Here is a 22,948-nt window from a genome sequence, read left to right on the forward strand (position 1 = left end):
TTAGAAATATTTTAAAAATTAATGAAAATAAAGCAGCATTCAATTTCAACCCCCAGCCCTCAGGTTCTCACTTCTGGAGAGCAGAATGAGTATGAAGAGCAGCTGTGTGTCCAGGAGCCCCAGGTGTGCATCAGCTGTGCACCATTCCTGGGCTGCTCCTGGCTCCTGATAACTCCATAATCAGCATCTTAAGGTTGATTCTATTCTCCTCTGTTTCTTCTTGAATAAAAATATGTTGGCCAGGCACAGTGGCTCACGCCTGTAATCCCAGCACTTTGGGAGGCCGAGGCGGGTGGATCATGAGGTCAGGAGATGGAGACCACCCTGGCTAACACGGTGAAACCCCATCTCTACTAAAAACACAAAAAATTAGCCAGGCGTGGTAGCGGGCAACTGTAGTCCCAGCTACTCGAGAGGCTGAGGCAGGAGAATGACGTGAACTTGGGAGATGGAGCTTGCAGATTGTGCCACTGCACTCCAGCCTGGGTGACAGAGCAAGACTCTGTCTCAAAAAAAGAAAAAAAAAAAAGTTAAAGGCTGAGAAGACTCCAACTCTAATATTTATTAGGTTAAAAAAACTTAATCTCATTGATGGAGGCCCCAGTGTTACCCTAAGCTGAGGAGGCAGCAAAGGAAACACACCTAAAAAGACTACAAGAGATACTGTCTTGGGTCCCTAAATCTATGACAGGACTGACAGTACAAACATGGTCCTTGCCCTTAAGTTCACAGTCTAGTGAGAAATATAAGTATACAGTAATTACAACACAGTGTCACTGTTGTAAGTGACAGAAAGATGCCAGAGTGGAATGCTCATTGAATGAACACAGAGAAGAAAGAATGACTTCAATTGGAGAAAGCATTTCAGAATAGTAGATAGACATTTGAGTTAGGTCTTAAGGAGAAGTAGGCATCTTCTAGGTAGCGAAGAGGAGAAAGGGACATTTCAGGTAGGTGCAGAGGCCCTGGACATTCAGGAATGAAGGAAGTGTAGGCAACACCAGCATACATAGGGCAGGGATGAATGGTGAGTGAAGAGCCTGGAGAGGTCAGAACTGGGTCAGATTGTGAACAGCTGCCCATGTCATGCTAAGGGGTTTACACTTTCCACCTACAAGTATCAAGAAGTCATGAAAAGGGAAGTAACATTAGAGGTTTTGTCATGGCGCAGGCAAGAGATGTCAAACCAATGCGTGAGGCAAGGTAAGGTAGACACAGTGAGAACAAAAGGGAGGCTCTGCATTTTGGAGATAACTGAAGAGCATCAGGGGACAAGGATGCAAGACAGATGGTGAGAAACCAGACCTACAATAGCTAAACCACAGATTCTTTAATTCATTTAACAATGATCAAATATCTACGGAGTCCCCATTTCACTGGGATATAACAGTGAATTAGAGAGAAAAGTTCTCTGCCCTCAATGAGATTATATTCTAGTGGCAGACATCAATGAATAAGAAAAGAGCCCAACAAAACAACTACAGACCATGATGGCTGCTAAAAAGGAGATAATAGGGCAATGCAATTAAAACAAAAACAGCAGGCTGGGTGCGGTGGCTCATGCCTGTAATCCCAGCACTTTGGGAGGCTGAAGCGGGCGGATCACGAGGTCAGGAGATCGAGACCATCCTGGCTAACACGGTGAAACCCCGTCTCTACTAAAAATACAAAAAATTATCCGGGCGTGGTGGCGGGCGCCTGTAGTCCCAGCTACTCCGGAGGCTGAGGCAGGAGAATGGCGTGAACCCGGGAGGCGCAACTTGCAGTGAGCCGAGATTGCGCCACTGCACTCCAGCTTAGGTGACAGAGCAAGACTCCGTCTCAAAAAAAAATAAAAAAATAAATAAAAAATAAAATAAAATAAAAGGCAGTGTGTGCTGAATATATAAAGGTGTCTGGGGTGGCCTGAGAGGATGTCCTTTCAGCTGAGGTATGAATCTGGGGTGGCCTGAGAGGATGTCCTTTCAGCTGAGGTATGAAGGGTGTGAGTGAAAAAATCATACTTGAAAGGGTCAATGAAGACAACATTTATAAGAAGCGTTTAATATGTCAAGAAACTAATTAAGCACCACAGGTACAGCCACACTTGAGAAGAGTGCAAAGATCATTATAATCAGATAATCAGAAATGACAACCCACACCTGTAGAGCCTACTGCTGAAGAAATCCAAGATGAGTTAACTATATTAGACATCTTATCTCTCAAAGATCAAAATGTTTGAAATATTCTACCTTAGTTTGGGTGACGTTTATGTGTATGAATGACACAAGAAAGTGCAAGAGGAAGAGAAAATTTTCATCACTTTGAGTACATAATCTAGAGAACAGAAATTAGGACATTAAAAATCTATTTTACGTGCCTTATAAAGTTCTTGCTGCAATATCATGAACACATGCTATACAATGCGCAATTATTTTCACTGTTCATTCATTGATGACTAATGTTACTGTATCAGGAATTTATTCTGTACAAGGATTTTCTCCCAGTAGATTGTGAAAATAATTGTATTTTTAGCCTATACTGACATCAATATAGTAGTAATGTCAGTATTGAATGTTACAGCTAGCTTACCAATTTTAAAAAGTTAAATCTGTGTTTTTAAAAGGCCTATGGCATCCTCAATTTTGATTAATTTATCTACAACATTGAACTGCTTTTCTGTAAAATCTATCTCAAATTTAAGACATAAAATACAACAGTATACAATAATTTCATAGAAAATTTTACCAGGAATGCACTTACTTATCTGTATACACTTTGCCTACACTGTAAGACTAATAACAAAAATGAGGAAAAGCTTGTTGAATAAATAGAACAAAAAATTTAGTCACACAAATTTTATTTTCTGCATAAAATTTTAAGACTAGACGGAAGCTTAACATGTCTTGCCCCCTCCCGCATTTTTATGTTTTTAGAGACAGGGTCTCACTCTATTACCAAGGCTGGAGCACAGTGGTGAGATCATAGCTCACTGCAGCCTTAAACTCCCGGGCTCAAAAGATCTTCCTGTCTCTGCCTCCCAAGCAACTAGGATTCCACGATTCTGGGATCTTGCTATGCTTCTCAGGCTGGTCTCAAAACACCTGGCCTCGGCCTCTCAAAGTGCTGGGATTACAGAAGTAAGCCACTGAGCGCCAGGCCTTCCTCCCCATTTTTAAAGATGAGTAAACAGAAGTCTTGCAAATGCTATTTGATTTTAAGAAGTTACATGAATAATGAATGGTATGATTCACCAATAAAGGGGCTTTTAAAAGAGATGAGCGGTAATACAAATATTTCAAATTATGAAATAAATGAGTTATTTGCTTTAAAGAAAGCTTTCAAAAAATTCTTTTAAAACAGTGTACTTCTATGATACATCAAGTTTCTACTATAATATCATTATACCCCTACTATGAAACAGTGTATTACTGGAGAATTTGGTGAGCATACTGCACACTCTCAACATGGAGGCAATGATGGCTAGAGCATGCTAGGAACATATCAGAAAAAAATCAACTGACTTTCTAGTCTTAAAATTATTTTATCTCAGTCTTTGACACTTCTATGATACTCTTAGCTTTTCTCATTTCACATCTCCCTCTTTATTTATTTGTTTATTTTATAGATAGGGTCTTGCCTTGTTGGCCAGGCTGGTCTTGAACTCCTGGCTTCAAGTGATCCTCCTGCCTTGGGCTCCCAGAGTGCTGTGATTACAGGCATGAGCCACTGTGCCTGGCCTCCCTCTTATTTCATACCTGAACTTTACATGGTACCCCCCAATCCCATTTATGTGCATATGCAGGACCATCATCCCCTAACACCAGCACATGCATGCCCACACATTCTCTCATAAACTCTCTTCTCTCCAAAGCCAAATCTTAGTCTCTCTGACTCACATATTCTTTCTCCAAGACTGCTCAGAAACCTACGTCAAAGTATCTACCTCCATTTTCTTCAGAACTCTCTCTTTAGTTTCATCTAACAGTGCATTTTATGTGACACTCTTAAGAGGAAAACAGCAATACCTTCTATGTAGTGGAACACCTTTGCTGGACTGGGGAGTGTGATGAGGATGAAAATGCTGTTATCAGCAGCACTGAGAACTTACTTCTGTGTGAATCTCTAATCTCTCTAAGCCTCAGTTTACTAATTTGCAAAGAGTCACAGGATTGTTACAAGGATCAAATGGAGTAAGGAAGAGAAGGCATTTTATAAAGGAGCTGTATGAATATAACAGTAAAGTAGCAGGGGCTGAAGTTTTAGGTAATGATAAATAATTTTATTTAACAATAACAAAACTGGGGACTGATGATCAAAAAATTACCTGGACCACAATAGATTAAAGGATACTACCATTAATATAATCTCATTTTCTCCAACAAAAAATTTTACAATTGAAACTGCCCCCTCTGCACAGCACAGGCTCACCAGCTACCCCTGCAGTATGGCTCTGGAATATGGTGGTGTCATTGGCAGCAGGGCAGGGGGGCTCTTCTTTCATACAACCTGATGCACTCGATGGATTGCTTAGACAGTGCCTCCAGCTATACTTAACTTACAAGGATATCAAATTGCTCAGGAGACACTGTAATGTGTACTTACTTTCAAGGATATCACATTGCTTAAGAGACAAAGTAATAGCAGGCCTACCCAAATCTTTTCCAAAGAATAACCTTAAAGGAGCTCATTGGTTGTTTAAGAAGAAAATCATCACATCATGAAAGGGATTAGAATATAAACAAATTTGCTTTCTAAATAAATAGATGATGAACCAGGTACTGTGCTTTATAAAGTAGCCAGGTTCAGTAAATGCACTTAACACTTTATAGAACAAGTATAACATTGGAAAACAGATGGTAGATTTTATATTTTAATAAATTGCCAACTTGCCATATAAGAAATTTAGTATAATTAAAGTACTTTTGGACTATCAAATCAGACACATTATCAGCAACTGAGTTCAAACGTTCTGACACTATGCTTCCACCCCAATTTATATGCATTCATGCACACACATATACACAGACACAAGGTAGTCTGAAAAATTGTTGATATTCAATTTTTAATTTTGTTGAATCAGAGTCTATTGTTTCAAAAATTCCACTTGGTACACACTAACTCATAGGTATAAAGAATGATTCTTAAAATATATTAAGTATTTTGGGATCTTCAGAAAAAAATCAAAGTAACAAATAGTATTTATTAGTGTGAAAACAGCATTTTTGAGAAAAGGTTGAAACCATTTACATACATAAACTAACATGTATAAAAATGTTCTATCATTTCAAGAAAATCTTATACATTGTAGAAGTAAAAGAAACTTACATTCCTGAAACCTTAGTGTTGATAGGCAATTTATGTGCTTTCTTTGTCTAGGAAATCACCCAAGATGAGAGAAGTGATGACAAGAGCTTCAAAGGAAGAAGGGTGTTTCAACAAGGATGAAGGCTGATTACCGGCAGGCAGCAGAGGAGAGACAGAATATTAGCAAACCCACCCCAATCGAAACAGGGAGATGTAGAGGAGAGATCAGCTTCCCGCAAGAGAAAGCACTGCCCTTAGGGGAACAAGTGTTGTCAGAAGAGCCTGAGGGGACTCTTTTCAAAATGGAGTGCAGTTTCCAGAGAAGACTGGGAAAGGGTGAGATGGAGATCAACGGAGTAGAAACAGAGAAGGAGATATGAAAACAGGATGGAACTAATGCCTATAAAGTCCTAGCCTTGGGGTGGTGACAGGGTGAGAGATGTGGCTGGAACTTCAACCAGTTGTGAGGGCCCAACCTCAGTCAGCCTGGCCAGTTTCTGCAGGCACTGCCACACAGCAGTTTTACTCCACCTGTCAGCTTTTTCTTTAAATAAACTTTAATAATGTTTGAGCCTCTTTTTGAAAGTGTGTTTGCATATCTTGCAAAGCAAAATTTTAATCAAGAGCGAAAAAAAATTTTTTTTTTTACATCAGATGAGTAATGTTCTGACATAACAAGGTTTAGAAAAAGGAACATCTCGCACACAAGTGTGAATATCCAATTATCACGCTTAGGAACTGCAAAAGGATCAAGAGCAAACATTTTTTAAATGCTCACTGCAGTAGAGTAGTAAAAATACTAATATTGTTCTATTTAAGCTCAGAAATAGTTTCTAAGAATGCCAGTGTTGGAAGGACTTTAAGAGCTCATTTAATTTCCTCTATTAACAAATTTGCTTTCTAAATAAATAGATGATGAACCAGGCACTGTGCTTTATAAAGTAGCCAGGTTCATACATGTACACCCTAAAAATAATGCTCTGGGGAAGGCAATCTCAGTTTTAACAAGCTGGGAAAGGTAATGACAGCCTTAAAAAGTAATCTTTTCTACTATTTGAGAAAACCTAGTTGAGGATGTGCCTTTGGATGTTCACTTTGAAGCTTTTAATCAGATCCCACTTCCTCTGGTTCTGCTCAATGAGAACAGCTAATCCATTACACACACACACACACACACACTTATTTATTCTTAACACAGAGATCACCTTTTTTCCACTCTGTTGACAACTTTCCTCCTTGATCCAATTTTATAAAATTAAAAAAAGAAAAAGGCAAAGCTTTTCATTGCCCTATCATAAAAAGATAGACTATAAGCAGTACCCTAGCTAGAGCAGAGGAAGGATGCTCAGAGCTCTTATTCATATATACACAATGGATCTATTTAAGGGTGATTTATTAAGGGTGATCTGCCTGAGACATCCATCACCTACTTACTACCAAGGCTAAGTACATCTTATTGGGCAAATAGTTTAGTTTTTCCTTTCTTGCTTACATATCCAGCATGTGTTCTTCCCCAAATTGTGGGTCATGGTAAGTTTTAGCCTAGTGCTTCTGATAAACCCTCTATGTTAGTTGTAAAAGAAATGATACTGTGACAATTTTAGGTGTTGACTTGACTGAATTGAAGAATACCTAGAGAACTGGTAAAGCATTATTTTTAGGTATATATTTAGATGAATGTGTTTCCAGAGGATACTAGTGTGTGAGTCTGAGTGGACTAAGTGGTGCCCTCAGTTTAGGTGGGCACCATGCATTTGGCTGGGGCCCTGGATAGAATAAAACAGAGGAAGGAAAATTGGCCTCTCTCTCCTGGTGCTGGGATATACTTTTCTTCTCTTACCCTTGGTCTTTGGACTTGGACTGAGCTGTGCTGCTGGAATAACAGGGTCTCCAGCTTGCAGACACCCTGTCATGGGACTTCTCAGCCTCCATAATGACATGAGCCAATTCCCCTAATAAGTCCCCTCTCATGTATCTTGAACTCCTGGCCTCAAGTGATCCTCCTGTCTGAGCCTCCCAAGTAGCTGAGATTACACACATGAGCCTGCGCCTGGCCCCCTTTCATATACCTATATATCTATATATCCCATTGGCTCTGTCTCTCTGGACAACTCTGACTAATATGGATATCCATTATCTAACATGTACTGAGCTCTCACCTTCTGCCAGATGCTGTGCTATTTTATATAAGATCTCACTGAATCTTCACATGGTGACTCACCTTTTAAATAAATAATAAATAAAACAGTTAAATGATCAGATGTGAGTGTCACCTCTTTTCTGAGCCTTTATCCCTTCCTGGAAGAGGTCCTAACATGTTTCAGAATGGACAGAAGAGAAGAGCGACAGAAAGGAGGTGGAAAGCAAGTCACATGGGAATGGACTGAACTAGTTCAGTAGCATTTATTTCCATTTGCAAGGAATCTGTATGAAAATGTTTCTTAAATGGTTCACACTGTTGATATTTTAATACAATAGATTTAATTTTACCTAAGTTGCTTCTTTCCTAAATGACTTTCAGCACTCATCTAAAGGATGGTAATAAATCTTTTAAAACAATACAGTGGACAATGTTGAAAATTTGTTTCTCTTCCAATAAATATCAAATGCATGCCAATCAAACAATGTCAATAAATATCAAAGCAGTAGTACTCACCTCCTTTGCACTCTTAATTTTGGTCAGAAATGTATGGAGCTCCATTGTTTCTGCAAACAGTGCACGACATACTGCCTGATAATGATTTGGTGCATCTGATTCAGTAGGCAGATGAGCAGCACACAACTATAGAAGGGGAAAATAAAATAATGGTGCTTGGTTACTATTTGGGTTTTTTTGGTACTTAAAAACAGACACGAGCAGAGTGCAGTGGTTCACGCCTGTAATTCCAGCACTTTGGGAGGCCAACGCAGGCAGATCATGAGGTCAAGAGTTCAAGACCAGCCTGACCAACATGGTGAAACCCTGTCTCTACTAAAAATACAAAAATTAGCTGGACGTGGTGGCACGCAACTGTAATCCCAGCTACTCAGAAAGCTGAGGCAGGAGAATCGCTTGAACCCGGGTGGCGGAGGTTGTAGTGAGCAGAGATCATGCCACTGTACTCCAGCATGGGTGACAGAGTGAGACTCCATCTCATAACAACAAAAACAAAAAAAAACAGACACACCCATATATCTGTATTTTCATATCAGACAGCCAGGCAATTCCCATCATCCAGGGCTTAATGTACCACAAGACCATCAGTAAGGTCTACATAATTACATGGGAAAAGTGGTCCACTAACTAACAGAGACCCAACAGCACAGATGAGCTTACTAGAATTAGCTTCTATTTGAAAATGATAGGACATATGTAAAAGTTTTGGTTGGGAAAAGAAAGGGAATCACCGTTTATTGTGTAACGATGATGGATCCAGTTTTTTAATGGCTACCATTTATTAAGCAATTATCGTGCCAGCTACAATATTTGACGTCGTATATACAACATAATACCATTTACTCTTCAATGTAATGCTGAATTATTATCATTTTAATGGAAAAAGAAACTGAGGCTAAGAGGAGTCACATGACTTGTCTGTCCATAGTCACATGGCTACCATGAGGGAGAAGGAGAAGTCAAACACAGTCAGTCCCTACTGGGTTCTGAAGCCAGGCTCATTCCAATACATGTTGAATTTTGTAACGTAGTAAAAAAAAAAGAATGTCAGGAAAACATCTGGACCTCAGGGAAGCTGCCTCATCAGTAGATGGGGAGTGGAGGAAAGAGGGCAGACGGCAAAGTAAGGCCACGGGTGCTGCCTACAGCCCTGATGTCCTTTACCATACATAGTCCACAATCCCCACCCAACTACTTGTGGGTAAAAGGTGCAACTTAGTATCGTGCAAAGCAATTTACAAAAATCAAATACCATTTAATTTATCAGATTGGAAAGACATCCTATTAAGAGTCCCATACACAGGAATAATTTTATCTTTCTATAAAATAATTTTGTATCCACGTACAATCGTTACACTTTAAAGTACTTCATTTGCACTAACAAGCTGTAAGTTCTCTTAATTTCTTACTATAGTCAGTAAACTTGACACTAATACAATAACTAAAAATATACATCTTATTTTAATAATTTCTATCAATTAAAGAATGACATATTTGTAGTTTGTAATATCCTTAATAATGTGGCTTTCTGTTGTCATGTATAGTAACCATCTTATACAATCTGTTAGATCACTATCTTTTATAAAATACATTCTCAAGAAAATATCTCTAATTTGAATAGGAAACCTTCTTCACAGTAGCAAAAAAAGCTAAAAACTGCTTTATCCAGAAGCATTAAAAGCAGAAATCTCACAAGTTTATTACTCACAGAGCCACTAGTAAACAAAGAGTATATTTTTTTACTCAATTATTTTTGTATTTAGAAAACATCTTGCAATACAAAATTGTCATTCAAGGTAATGAAAGACAACTACTGAGGCTTTACCTTATGTAACTTACCCTAATCTTATATTCCAGTTACATAATGAAATGGCATAAAGCCACTGGGTTTCAAAGTTTTCAACTGCTATCCACAGTAAGAAATAAATTTATATATATTTACATATTATACACAAACACATGCGTATGTGCATGTTATACATACAAAAGTTTCACAAAACGAAACTTGCACATTCAATTGAATTCACAACCCATTCACTGGTTGTAGACTGCAACTTTAAAAACACTGGTGTAAAGGTAATAGCTAGGTCTAAAAAATGTTTTTTTAAATGCATATGACAATCTTACACATAGAAAATCTAAAGTTAATACTACTAGAGTTAATAAGCAATTTCAGCAGTTGTGGAATACATGATTAACAAACAAAATCAGTTGTATTTCTACACACGGCCAGAGAACAATTGGATAATGAGGTCAAAAAAATCACTCCATTTACAATTGCATCAAAAATGCTAAGAAATAAATTTAACCAAGGAGGTGTAAGACTTATACACTGAAGAGTACAAAATATTGTAAAAGAAATTAAAGAAGACCTAAATAAACAGAAAGACATCTTGTACTCATACATTGGAAGACATTATGGTTAAGACAACAACATTACCCAAAGTGATGAACAGATTGAATGCAATCCCTAACAAAATCCCAACAGCCTTTCTTTAACAAATGGAAAGACTGATCCTAAAATTCATACAGAATTGCAAGGGGCCCCTTGCAACAACCCAATTTAGAGATCAGGAAACTGAGTTTTAGACCAGGTAAGTAATTTGCCCAAGGATACACAGCTAGTCAATAGCAGAAATGGAACTGAAACCAGGTAGTCTGACTCCGGAGCCCAAGTTCTTTTCCATTCTACTCTACAATAAATGTAATTACCTTTATATTAAAGGGAATAATGTTCTTAAAGTACTTAAAGCATAGAGCATGGTATACAGTAAGCATGCAACAAAATCATTTTTATAGTTACAAAAAAAGAGACATCAGGGGTTGGGGGACAAAATTAGGTTATATGACCTTGGACAAGTTATTTAACATTGCTGGGTTTCCATTTATCTCTAAAAAGAGAGGACTGGTTTATGTAACCTCTTATATAAATCTGTCTCTCCTCTTTGCTCTACATATAAACTTCTAAATTAAACTGAAATACTGAGGTTTTTGAGGGATCAGTCTTGGATCTTTGGGTATCCTCTGCTTACTGTAGCTGCCCTTGTCTAGTCTAATGGCTTTAAATGCCACCTGTAGACTGGTAACTCCTCAACCCCTATTCCAGGCCAGCCCTTTATGTTAACAACTTATGGCTATGTACTTAGCATTTCCACTCAGAAGTCACAAGGACAGCTCAAACAACTCTGAGAGTCATCCTTTTCTTTCCCCCTTAATATAGGGTCTTGCTATGTTGCCCAAGCTGGTCTTGAACTCTTGGGCTCAGGCAATACTCCTGCCTTAGCCTCCTGAGTAGCTGGGATTACAGGTGTGCGGCACCATGCCCAGCTGAGAGTCATCCTTGATTATTCCTTATTCCCATACCACTCATATCCAATCCATCAGTAAGTCTTGTTTCTACCTTCAAAATATACCAGCTGACAGTTGTCTACTTTTCTCCATTTCCTCCGCCATCATCATGGTCACAACCACCATTTTCTTTCATTAGAGGACTCCTAACTTCCTCTCTCACTAGTCTACATGGTTCTTCTTCACCTGACAGGCAATATCTTTTATAAATGTAATTTGGATTATGTTCATCCCCTGCTGAAAAGCATCCAATCATTCATTCAAACAATATTCACCAAATGCCAACTATGTACCAGGCACTGTGGCAGAAAGAAGACACAGTATTTCATATGGTTTGGCTGTGTCCCCACCCAAATCTCATCTTGAATTCCCATGTGCTGTGGGAGGGACATGGTGGGAGGTAACTGAATCATGGGGGCAGATCTTCCCCATGCTGTTCTCACGACAGTGAGTAAGTCTCATGAGATCTCATGGTTTTATAAGGGGGAGTTTCCCTGCACAAGCTCTTTTTTGGCCTGCTGCCAGCGATGTAAGACCTGACTTGCTCCTCCTTGACTTCCGCCATGATTGTGAGGCCTCCTTAGCCACGTGGAACTGTGAGTCCATTAAACCTATTTTTCTTCCCAGTTTTAGGTTATGTCTTTATCAGCAGTGTGAAAAAGGACTAATACAGTATTGAACAAGTCAACATCCCGTTCCTCTCAAAAATAGTAATGGTATCTCAGACCCTTAAACATACACATACACACACACACACACACACACACATTGGGAACAGCTACTATTAAGAAAAATAGGCCAGGTGTGGTGGCTTGCACCTGTAATCTCAGCACTCTGGGAGGCTGAGGTGGGTGGATCACCTGAGGTCAGGAGTTTGAGACCAGCCTGGCCAACATAGTGAAACCCTGTCTCTACTAAAAATACAAAAATTAGCTGGACATGGTGGCGAGTGCCTGTAATCCCAGCTACTTGGGAGGCCGAGGCAGGAGAATTGCTTGAACCCAGGAGGTGGAGGCTGCAGTGAGCCGAGATCACACCACTGCATTCCAGCCTGGGCAACAGAGACGGACTCTGTCTTAAAAAAAAAAAAAAAAAAAAAAAAAAAAAAGAAAGAAAAAGAAAAAGAAAGCAGATGAGAGGTAGAAAATGAGGCCAGTGGTGGGGAGGGGCAATAATGTGGAAAGAGTGGTCAGTAGGTGGCACCAGAGCAGAGAGCTCAATGAAGATTGGAGTGAGCCATGCACAGACCTAAGGAAAGGGTGTCCCAGGCATGGGAGGGCCAGTGCCTCCCACTGAACTTAAAACCCAAATTCTGTGTTCCTCAAGTCCTTCATCATCTAGCTCACACCTACCTCTCAAATCCCATTTGTGGCTCTTCCTTCCACTTTGTTTTGGTAATCCTAGACTTGTTTGTTTAAAACACACCAATCTTTTTGCTGATTCCTCACTCCTCCAGGTGTTGATTTCAATGTCACCTGCTCAGAACGTCTTCCCTGTTTGTCCTTTCTAGATGCACTACCCCCCTCTAATTTCTCTGCTACTTTTTTTTGAAATGGGGTTTCACTCTTCTTGCCCAGACTGGAGGGAAGTGTCATGATCTTGGCTCACTGCAACCTCCACCTCCCAGGTTCAAGCGATTCTCCTGCCTCAGCCTCCCAAGTAGCTGGGATTACAGGCTCGCATCACTATGCCCGGCTATTTTTTGTATTTTTAGTAGAGACGGAGTTTCACCATGTTGGCCAGGCTGGTCTCAAACTCCTGATCTCAGGTGATCTGTCCACCTCAGCCTCTCAAAGTGCTGGGATTACAGGCGTGAGCCACTTCACCTGGCCTCTCTGTTACTTTTTAATCACCGCATTCTGCATTTTCTTCTTAGTAATTATTAGGATTTAAATCACAGCAGTTCCTCCTTATCCACAGTTTCACTTTCCATGGCTTCAGTTACCTGTGGTCAACTGCATTCAAAAATATTAAATGGAAAATTCCAGAAATAAATAAATCCTAAGCTTTAAATTATATGCTGTGCTGAGTTGCATGGTGAAATCTCACACCATCCTGCACTGTCCCGCCCGGGATATGAATCACCCCCTTGTGCAGCATATTTGCTCTCAGCCTCAAGCGATCTACCTGCCTTGGCCTCCCAAAGTGCTGGGATTATGGGTGTGAGCCACTGAGCCTGGTCTGCATACCACAAATTTTGATAGGTCACATGTTCGTTATTATTCAGTTTATTTCCATTGTGATTTGTTCTTTGACTCTTGGGGCATTTAAAAGTAGTTTCTTAATTTCCAAGTATATGTGGAAATAATAAAATCTTTTTGTTATTCATATCTGGCTTAATTCCACTATGGTAACAGAGCATTTCCTATGTAATTTTAACCCTTTGAAATTTGTTAAGACTTGCTTTAAGGCCTAGAATATGGAGAAATTTTTAATTGTTCCATGTACACCTGAAAAGAATGTGTACTCTGCAGTGGATGGGTGGCATGTCCTATTAAGTCAGGTTTGTTATTCTCATTGTCCAAATATTCTATATTTGTACTGATACTAAGAGAGGTATTTTAAACCTTCCTCTATGGTTGTAAATTTGTCTACTTCCCCTTTTAGTTTTATTTGTTTGAATGTTGTTCAATGCTACTGTTATAGGCTATGTTACTAGGTGCACATAAATTTACGAATGCTATTTCTCCTTAGAAAATTGAACTTTTTATCAGTAAGCATCCTTTTTTATCTCTAGTAATGCTTTTTGCCTTTAGGTCCATTTTATATTAAAATAATATCTGTGATACTTTTCTTTTGGTTAGAATGTTGTATTTTTCCGTTCTTTTACTCAAGCTTTCTACGTCCTATTTATAGTGTCCACTCTGTAAACAACATATGATTGGATTTTGTATTTTTAATGTAGTCTAAAAATCTGTCTTTTAAAAATTAGAGTATTTTAGGCTAGTACAATCCACAGAAATACAGTGTGAGCCATGTATGTCGTTTTAAAATTTCTAGTAGCCACATCAAAAAAAAATAAAAAGAAACAAGAGAAATTAACTTTGATAATATATTTTAGTTAACCCAATACAATAATATATATTATTGTAATACTTCAAATTATGGCCAATACAAAATTTTTTTTTTTTTTTTTTAATTATACTTTAGGGTTTTAGGGTACATGTGCACAATGTTCAGGTTTGTTACATATGTATCCATGTGCCATGTTGATTTCCTGCACCCATTAACTCGTCATTTAGCATTAGGTGTATCTCCTAATGCTGTCCCTCCCCCCTCCCCACACCCCACAACAGTCCCCGGAGTGTGATGTTCCCCTTCCTGTGTCCATGAGTTCTCATTGTTCAATTCCCACCTGTGAGTGAGAACATGCGGTGTTTGGTTTTTTGTCCTTGCGATAGTTTACTGAGAATGATATTTTCCAGTTTCATCCATGTCCCTACAAAGGACACGAACTCATCATTTTTTATGGCTGCATAGTATTCCATGGTGTATATGTGCCACATTTTCTTAATCCAGTCTATTGTTGTTGGACATTTGGGTTGGTTCCAACTCTTTGCTATTGTGAATAGTGACGCAATAAACATACGTGTGCATGTGTCTTTATAGCAGCATGATTTATAGTCCTTTGGGTATATACCCAGTAATGGGATGGCTGGGTCAAATGGTATTTCTAGTTCGAGATCCCTGAGGAATCGCCACACTGACTTCCACAATGGTTGAACTAGTTTACAGTCCCACCAACAGTGTAAAAGTGTTCCTATTTCTCCACATCCTCTCCAGCACCTGTTGTTTCCTGACTTTTTAATGATGGCCATTCTAACTGGTGTGAGATGGTATCTCACTGTGGTTTTGATTTGCATTTCTCTGATGGCCAGTGACGATGAGCATTTCTTCATGTGTTTTTTGGCTGCATAAATGTCTTCTTTTGAGAAGTGTCTGTTCATGTCCTCTGCCCACTTTTTGATGGGGTTCTTTGTTTTTTTCTTGTAAATTTGTTTGAGTTCATTGTAGATTCTGGATATTAGCCCTTTGTCAGATGAGTAGGTTGCAAAAATTTTCTCCCATTCTGTAGGTTGCCTGTTCACTCTGATGGTAGTTTCTTTTGCTGTGCAGAAGCTCTTTAGTTTAATGAGATCCCATTTGTCAATTGTGGCTTTTGTTGCCATTGCTTTTGGTGTTTTAGACATGAAGTCCTTGCCCACGCCTATGTCCTGAATGGTATTGCCTAGGTTTTCTTGTAGGATTTTAATGGTTTTAGGTCTAACATATAAGTCTTTAATCCATCTTGAATTAATTTTTGTATAAGGTGTAAGGAAGGGATCCAGTTGCAGCTTTCTACATATGCCTAGCCAGTTTTCCCAGCACCATTTATTATATAGGGAATCCTTTCCCCATATCTTGTTTTTGTCAGGTTTGTCAAAGATCAGATAGTTGTAGATATGCGGCATCATTTCTGAGGGCTCTGTTCTGTTCCATTGATCTATGTCTCTGTTGTGGTACCGGTACCATGCTGTTTTGGTTACTGTAGCCTTGTAGTATAGTTTAAAGTCAGGTAGCGTGATGCCTCCAGCTTTGTTCTTTTGGCTTAGGATTGACTTGGCGATGCGGGCTCTTTTTTGGTTCCATATGAACTTTAAAGTAGTTTTTTCCAATTCTGTGAAGAAAGTCATTGGTAGCTTGATGGGGATGGCATTGAATCTATAAATTACCTTGGGCAGTATGGCCATTTTCACGATATTGATTCTTCCAACCCATGAGCATGGAATGTTCTTCCATTTGTTTGTATCCTCTTTTATTTCATTGAGCAGTGGTTTGTAGTTCTCCTTGAAGAGGTCCTTCACATCCCTTGTAAGTTGGATTCCTAGGTATTTTATTCTCTTTGAAGCAATTGTGAATGGGAATTCACTCATGATTTGGCTCTCTGTTTGTCTGTGATTGGTGTACAAGAATGCTTGTGATTTTTGTACATTGATTTTGTATCCTGAGACTTTGCTGAAGTTGCTAATCAGCTTAAGGAGATTTTGGGCTGAGACAATGGGGTTTTCTAGATATACAATCATGTTATCTGCAAACAGGGACAATTTGACTTCCTCTTTTCCTAATTGAATACCCTTTATTTCCTTCTCCTGCCTGACTGCTCTGGCCAGAACTTCCAGCACTATGTTGAATAGGAGCGGTGAGAGAGGGCATCCCTGTCTTGTGCCAGTTTTCAGAGGGAATGCTTCCAGTTTTTGCCCATTCAGTATGATATTGGCTGTGGGTTTGTCGTAGATAGCTCTTATTATTTTGAGATACGTCCCATCAATACCTAATTTATTGACAGTTTTTAGCATGAAGGGTTGTTGAATTTTGTCAAAGGCCTTTTCTGCATCTATTGAGATAATCATGTGGTTTTTGTCTTTGGTTCTGTTTATATGCTGGATTACATTTATTGATTTGCGTATGTTGAACCAGCCTTGCATCCCAGGGATGAAGCCCACTTGATTATGGTGGATAAGCTTTTTGATGTGCTGCTGGATTCGGTTTGCCAGTATTTTATTGAGGATTTTTGCATCAATGTTCATCAAGGATATTGGTCTGAAATTCTCTTTTTTGGTTATGTCTCTGCCAGGCTTTGGTATCAGGACGATGCTGGCTTCGTAAAATGTGTTAGGGAGGATTCCCTCTTTTTCTATTGATTGGAATAGTTTCAGAAGGAATGGTACCAGTTCCTCCTTGTACCTCTGGTAGAATTCAGCTGTGAATCCATCAGGTCCTGGACTCTTTTTGGTTGGTAAGCTATTGATTATTGCCACAATTTCAGAACCTGTTATTGGTCTATTCAGAGATTCAACTTCTTCCTGGTTTAGTCTTGGGAGGGTGTATTTGTCGAGGAATTTATCCATTTCTTCTAGATTTTCTAGTTTATTTGCATAGAGGTGTTTGTAGTATTCTCTGATGGTAGATTGTATTTCTGTGGGATCGGTGGTGATATCCCCTTTTTCGTTTTTTATTGCATCTATTTGATTCTTCTCTCTTTTCTTCTTTATTAGTCTTGCTACCGGTCTATCAATTTTGTTGATCTTTTCAAAAAACCAGCTCCTGGATTCATTAATTTTTTTGAAGGGTTTTTTGTGTCTCTATTTCCTTCAGTTCTGCTCTGATTTTAGTTATTTCTAGCCTTCTGCTAGCTTTTGAATGTGTTTGCTCTTGCTTTTCTAGTTCTTTTAATTGTGATGTTAGGGTGTCAATTTTGGATCTTTCCTGCTTTCTCTTGTGGGCATTTAGTGCTATAAATTTCCCTCTACACACTGCTTTGAACGTGTCCCAGAGATTCTGGTATGTTGTGTCTTTGTTCTCGTTGGTTTCAAAGAACATCTTTATTTCTGCCTTCATTTCATTATGTACCCAATAGTCATTCAGGAGCAGGTTGTTCAGTTTCCATGTAGTTGAGCGGTTTTGAGTGAGTTTCTTAATCCTGAGTTCTAGTTTGATTGCACTGTGGTCTGAGAGAGAGTTTGTTATAATTTCTGTTCTTTTACATTTGCTGAGGAGAGCTTTACTTCCAACTATGTGGTCAATTTTGGAATAGGTGTGGTGTGGTGCTGAAAAAAATGTATATTCTGTTGACTTGGGGTGGAGAGTTCTGTAGATGTCTATTAGGTCCACTTTATGTAGAGCTGAGTTCAATTCCTGGATATCCTTGTTAACTTTCTGTCTCGTTGATCTGTCTAATGTTGACAGTGGGGTGTTAAAATCTCCCATTATTATTGTGTGGGAGTTTAAGTCTCTTTGTAGGTCACTCAGGACTTGCTTTATGAATCTGGGTGCTCCTGTGTTGGGTGCATATATATTTAGGATAGTTAGCTCTTCTTGTTGAATTGATCCCTTTACCATTATGTAATGGCCTTGTCTCTTTTGATCTTTGTTGGTTTAAAGTCTATTTTATCAGAGACTAGGATTGCAACCCCTGCCTTTTTTTGTTTTCCAGTTGCTTGATAGATCTTCCTCCATCCCTTTATTTTGAGTCTATGTGTGTCTCTGCACGTGAGATGGGTTTCCTGAATACAGCACACTGATGGGTCCTGACTCCTTATCCAGTTTGCCACTCTGTGTCTTTTGATTGGAGCATTTAGCCCATTTACATTTAACGTGAATATTGTTATGTGTGAATCTGATCCTGTCATTAGGATGTTAGTTGGTTATTTTGCTCGTTAGTTGCTATAGTTTCTTCCTAGCCTCGATGGTCTTTACAATTTGGCGTGTTTTTGCAGTGGCTGGTACCAGTTGTTCCTTTCCATGTTTAGTGCTTCCTTCAGGAGCTCTTTTAGGGCAGGCCTGGTGGTGACAAAATCACTCAGCGTTTGCTTGTCTGTAAAGTATTTTATTTCTCCTTCACTTATGAAGCTTAGTTTGGCTGGATAGGAAATTCTGGGTTGAAAATTCTTTTCTTTAAGAATGTTGAATATCGGTCCCCACTCTCTTCTGGCTTGTGAGTTTCTGCTGAGAGATCAGCTGTTAGTCTGATGGGCTTCCCTTTGTGGGTAACCCAATCTTTCTCTCTGGCTGCCCTTAACATTTTTTCCTTCATTTCAACTTTGGTGAATCTGACAATTATGTGTCTTGGAGTTGCTCTTCTCGAGGAGTATCTTTGTGGCGTTCTCTGTATTTCCTGAATCTGAATGCTGGCCTGCCTTGCTAGATTGGGGAAGTTCTCCTGGATAATATCTTGCAGAGTGTTTTCCAACTTGGTTCCATTCTCCCCATCATTTTCAGGTACACCAATCAGACGTAGGTTTGGTCTTTTCACATAGTCCCAAATTTCTTGGAGGCTTTGTTCATTTCTTTTTATTCTTTTTTCTCTAAACTTCCCTTCTCTCTTCATTTCATTCATTTCATCTTCCATCAGCGATACCCTTTCTTCCAGTTGATCGCATCTGCTAGAGGCTTCTGCAATCTTTGCATAGTTCTCGAAACTTGGCTTTCAGCTCCATCAGCTCCTTTAAGCCCTTCCCTCCATTGGTTATTCTAGTTATCCATTCGTCTAATTTTTTTTCAAAGTTTTTAACTTCTTTGCTATTGTTTTGAATTTCCTCTCGTAGCTCAGAGTAGTTTGATCGTCTGAAGCCTTCTTCTCTCAACTCATCAAAGTCATCCTCCATCTAGCTTTGTTCCGTTGCTGGTGAGGAACTGCCTTCCTTTGGAGGAGGAGAGGTGCTCTGCTTTTTAGAGTTTCCAGTTTTTTTGCTCTGTTTTTTCCCCATCTTTGTGGTTTTATCTACTTTTTGTCTTTGATGATGGTGATGTACAGATGGGTTTTTTGGTGTGGATGTCCTTTCTGTTTGTTAGTTTTCCTTCTACCAGACAGGACCCTCAGCTGCAGGTCTGTTGGAGTTTACCAGAGGTCCACTCCAGACCCTGTTTGACGGGGTGTCAGCAGCAGTGGCTGCAGAACAGCGGATTTTCGTGAGACCACAAATTCAGCTGTCTGATAGTTCCTCTGAAAGTTTTGTCTCAGAGGAGTACCTGGCTGAATGAGGTGTCAGTCTGTCCCTACTGGGGGGATGCCTCCCAGTTAGGCTGCTCAGGGGTGAGGGACCCACTTTAGGAGGCAGTCTGTCCGTTCTCAGATCTCCAGCTGCATGCTGGGAGAACCACTACTCTCTTCAAAGCTGTCAGTCAGACAGGGACATTTAAGTCTGTGGAGGTTCTTGCTGACTTTTTGTTTGTCTGTGCCCTGCCCCCAGAGGTGGAGCCTACAGAGGCAGGCTGGCCTCCTTGAGCTGTGGTGGGCTCCACCCAGTTCGAGCTTCCTGGCTGCTTTGTTTACCTAAGCAAGCCTGGGCAATGGCGGGTGCCCCTCCCCCAGCCTCGCTGCCGCCTTGCAGCTTGATCTCAGACTGCTGTGCTAGCAATCAGCGAGACTCCGTGGGCATAGGACCCTCCGAGCCAGGTGCGGGACACAATCTCCTAGTGTGCCATTTTCCAGGCCCGTTGGAAAAACGCAGTATTAGGATGGGACTGACCCGATATTCCAGGTGCCGTCTGTTTCCCCTTTCTTTGACTAGGAAAGGGAACTCCCTGACCCCTTGCGCTTCCCGAGTGAGGCAATGCCTCGCCCTGCTTCGGCTCGCGCACAGTGCGCTTCACCGACTGTCCTGCACCCACTGTTAGGCACTCCCTAGTGAGATGAAACAGGTACCTCAAGCAGAAATGCAGAAATCACCCGTCTTCTGTGTCGCTGGGGCTGGGAGCTGTAGACCGGAGCTGTTCCTATTCGGCCATCTTGGCTCCACCCAATACAAAAATTATTAACAAGGCTTTTTTTTTTCTTTTGAGATGGAGTCTCACTCTGTTGCCCAGGCTGGAGTGCACTGGCGTGATCTTGGCTCACTGCAACCTCTGCCTCCCGGGTTCAAGTGATTCTCCTGCCCCAGCCTCCTGAGTAGCTGGGATTACAGGCATGCAGCACCATGCCTGGCTAATTTTTTTGTCTTTTTAGTAGAGATGGGGTTTCACCATGGTGGTCAGGTCTCAAACTCCTGACCTCAAATGATCCGCCCACCTCAGCCTCCCAAAGTGCTGGGATTACAGGCATGAGCCATCGCACCCAGCCAGCAAGCATTTTACATTCTCTTTTTGGTACTAAGTGTTTGGAATCCAGTATAGATTTTGTACTTTCAGTCCATGTCAATTCAGACTAACCACATTTCAAGTGATTAATAGTCACATGTGGCTAGTAACTACTGTATTGAGCAGTATAAATTTAGACCATTTACATTTAATGTAATTACCAATATATTTCGGTGTCAAATTACCATCTTCTATCTGTTTTCCCACCTGTTCTATATTCCTTTTCAATTCTTTCCATCTCTTCTTTTGGATTACCAGTAATTTTATTAGCTCCACCTGCCCCCTTCCCTATTGGCCTGATATTTACAAATTCTTTTATTTATTTTTAGTGGCTTTTCTAATAAAGGTTAGGCTTTAGTGGCTTTCCTAATAAAGGTTAGCACTAATAAATTAGTGCTTTAACGTCTTCCCAATGCCAAGGTCTTAGAACACTAACTCCACGCTACTGTTATATATTTTAATTCTAAATATATTCTAAATCATGTAAGACATTATTATTTTTTGCTGTTAATATTCATTTAGATTTATTTTCATGTTTCTTTTTCTTTTTCTTTTTCTTTTTTGTTTTTGAGGTGTAGTCTTGCTCTATCACCCAGGCTGGAGTGCAGGGGCACAATCTTGGCTCACTGCAAACTCTGCCTCCCAGGTTCAAGCCATTCTCCTGCCTTAGCCTCACAAGTAGCTGGGATTTCAGGCATGCACCACCACGCCCAGCTAATTTTTTGTATTTTTAGTAGAGATGGGTTTCACTATGTTGGCAAGGCTGGTCGTGAACTCCTGACCTCAAGTGATCCACCCGTCTCGGCCTCCCAAAGTGCTGGGATTACAGGTGTGAGCCACCATGTCCGGCCCACGTTTATTTTTCTTTGCTCTTCAAATCTTCTGCATCTCCTAGTTTCTACCAGACATGGACTGCCTTCTGCCTGATGTATACTCTTTAGTATTGCCTTTAGTCAAGGTCTGCTGGTGACAAATTTTCTGTATTTGTCAGAAAAGATATTTTACCTTTTTTTTAAGAAACAAAACAAAAAAAAGTCTCACTATGTCACCCAGGCTTGAGTGCAATGGCACCATTACTGCCCACTGCAGCCTCAACCTCCTGGGCTCAAGTGATCCACCATGCCTGGCTGATATTTTACCTTTATTGTTGACATTATACTGGATAAACAATTCTAGATTTAATGTTAGCACTCTGAAGACAGCATTCCACTCTGTCTTCTAACATTACTCTCCTCCTGACTTACTTTGTGAAATGGGTATTGGAATGCCTGCCCAATCTACCTCACAGTGTTATCCTAAGGCTCCAGTAATAGAAGGGGAATATAAAGGCACTTTTCAACTACAATGTACCATATTAAAACATAACAAATTAATAGATTAGTTGGAATAAAAGACTATCCAGGACAAAAGTTACACATTAAAGAGCGTCTTGCTTGCTAAGAATTGAAAACAAATTGTTTCAAGTTCTTAAACATCCTACTATTTGTATTAATCAAACTTAGTTTCACATTTCTACTTCAAACAAGAATAAAGCAGTTACAATTCTTCAGATAATTCTTGTCTTCTCTTCCAACAAAGTAAACAATGAGTCAATTTATGAATTGAGGTTTTCAACCTGCTAACCAAACCACAAACTCATTTCTGCACTATATGATGAGGAATCATGGGTTTTATAATATTTTAAAATTTCCATTTACTTGTAAAATGTTTCAGCAATTATTTTTCTTCTCATTCAGCTACATGGAACATTCAGAACAGCCACAAATGTGGAGAATTTTATGGGTCAGTTTTGATTAGTATGGAAACCAAGAAACAACAGGTGAGGTTGTGATATTCTCCAATAAAATTTCTAATAGAATTGGTAGTCTTCAGTTTTCCTTCAATCTATAAAACCTTAAAAAAAAATTTCTTTTTCTTTCTTCCTTTTTTTGAGACAGAGTCTCACTCTGTCACCCAGGCTGGAGTGCAGTGGTGTGCTCTCAGCTTAATGCAACCTTCACCTCCCAGGTTCAAGAGATTCTCATGCCTCAGCCTCCTGACTAG

General features: G+C 39.8%; 1 protein-coding gene and 1 non-coding gene across 11 annotated transcripts in view; both read right to left on the bottom strand.

Annotated features, from left to right (window-relative positions):
• Positions 1-22,948, bottom strand: part of LOC129460740 (centrosomal protein of 76 kDa) — a 269,467-nt gene that overhangs the window by 81,828 nt on the left and 164,691 nt on the right. For all 10 annotated transcript variants that reach the window (XM_055239053.2, XM_055239056.2, XM_055239047.2 and 7 more), the window contains one exon: positions 7,943-8,068. In XM_055239053.2, coding sequence (XP_055095028.1) covers positions 7,943-8,068 — 126 coding nt within the window. The remainder of the gene's footprint in view (positions 1-7,942; positions 8,069-22,948) is intronic.
• LOC129461724 (small nucleolar RNA U13) lies at positions 5,935-6,036 on the bottom strand. Its single transcript, XR_008650676.1, has one exon. It is a non-coding gene; the product is annotated as a small nucleolar RNA U13 (small nucleolar RNA).

Source organism: Symphalangus syndactylus, chromosome 1, assembly GCF_028878055.3.
Source record: "Symphalangus syndactylus isolate Jambi chromosome 1, NHGRI_mSymSyn1-v2.1_pri, whole genome shotgun sequence".
Taxonomy (NCBI): Eukaryota; Metazoa; Chordata; class Mammalia; order Primates; family Hylobatidae; genus Symphalangus; species Symphalangus syndactylus.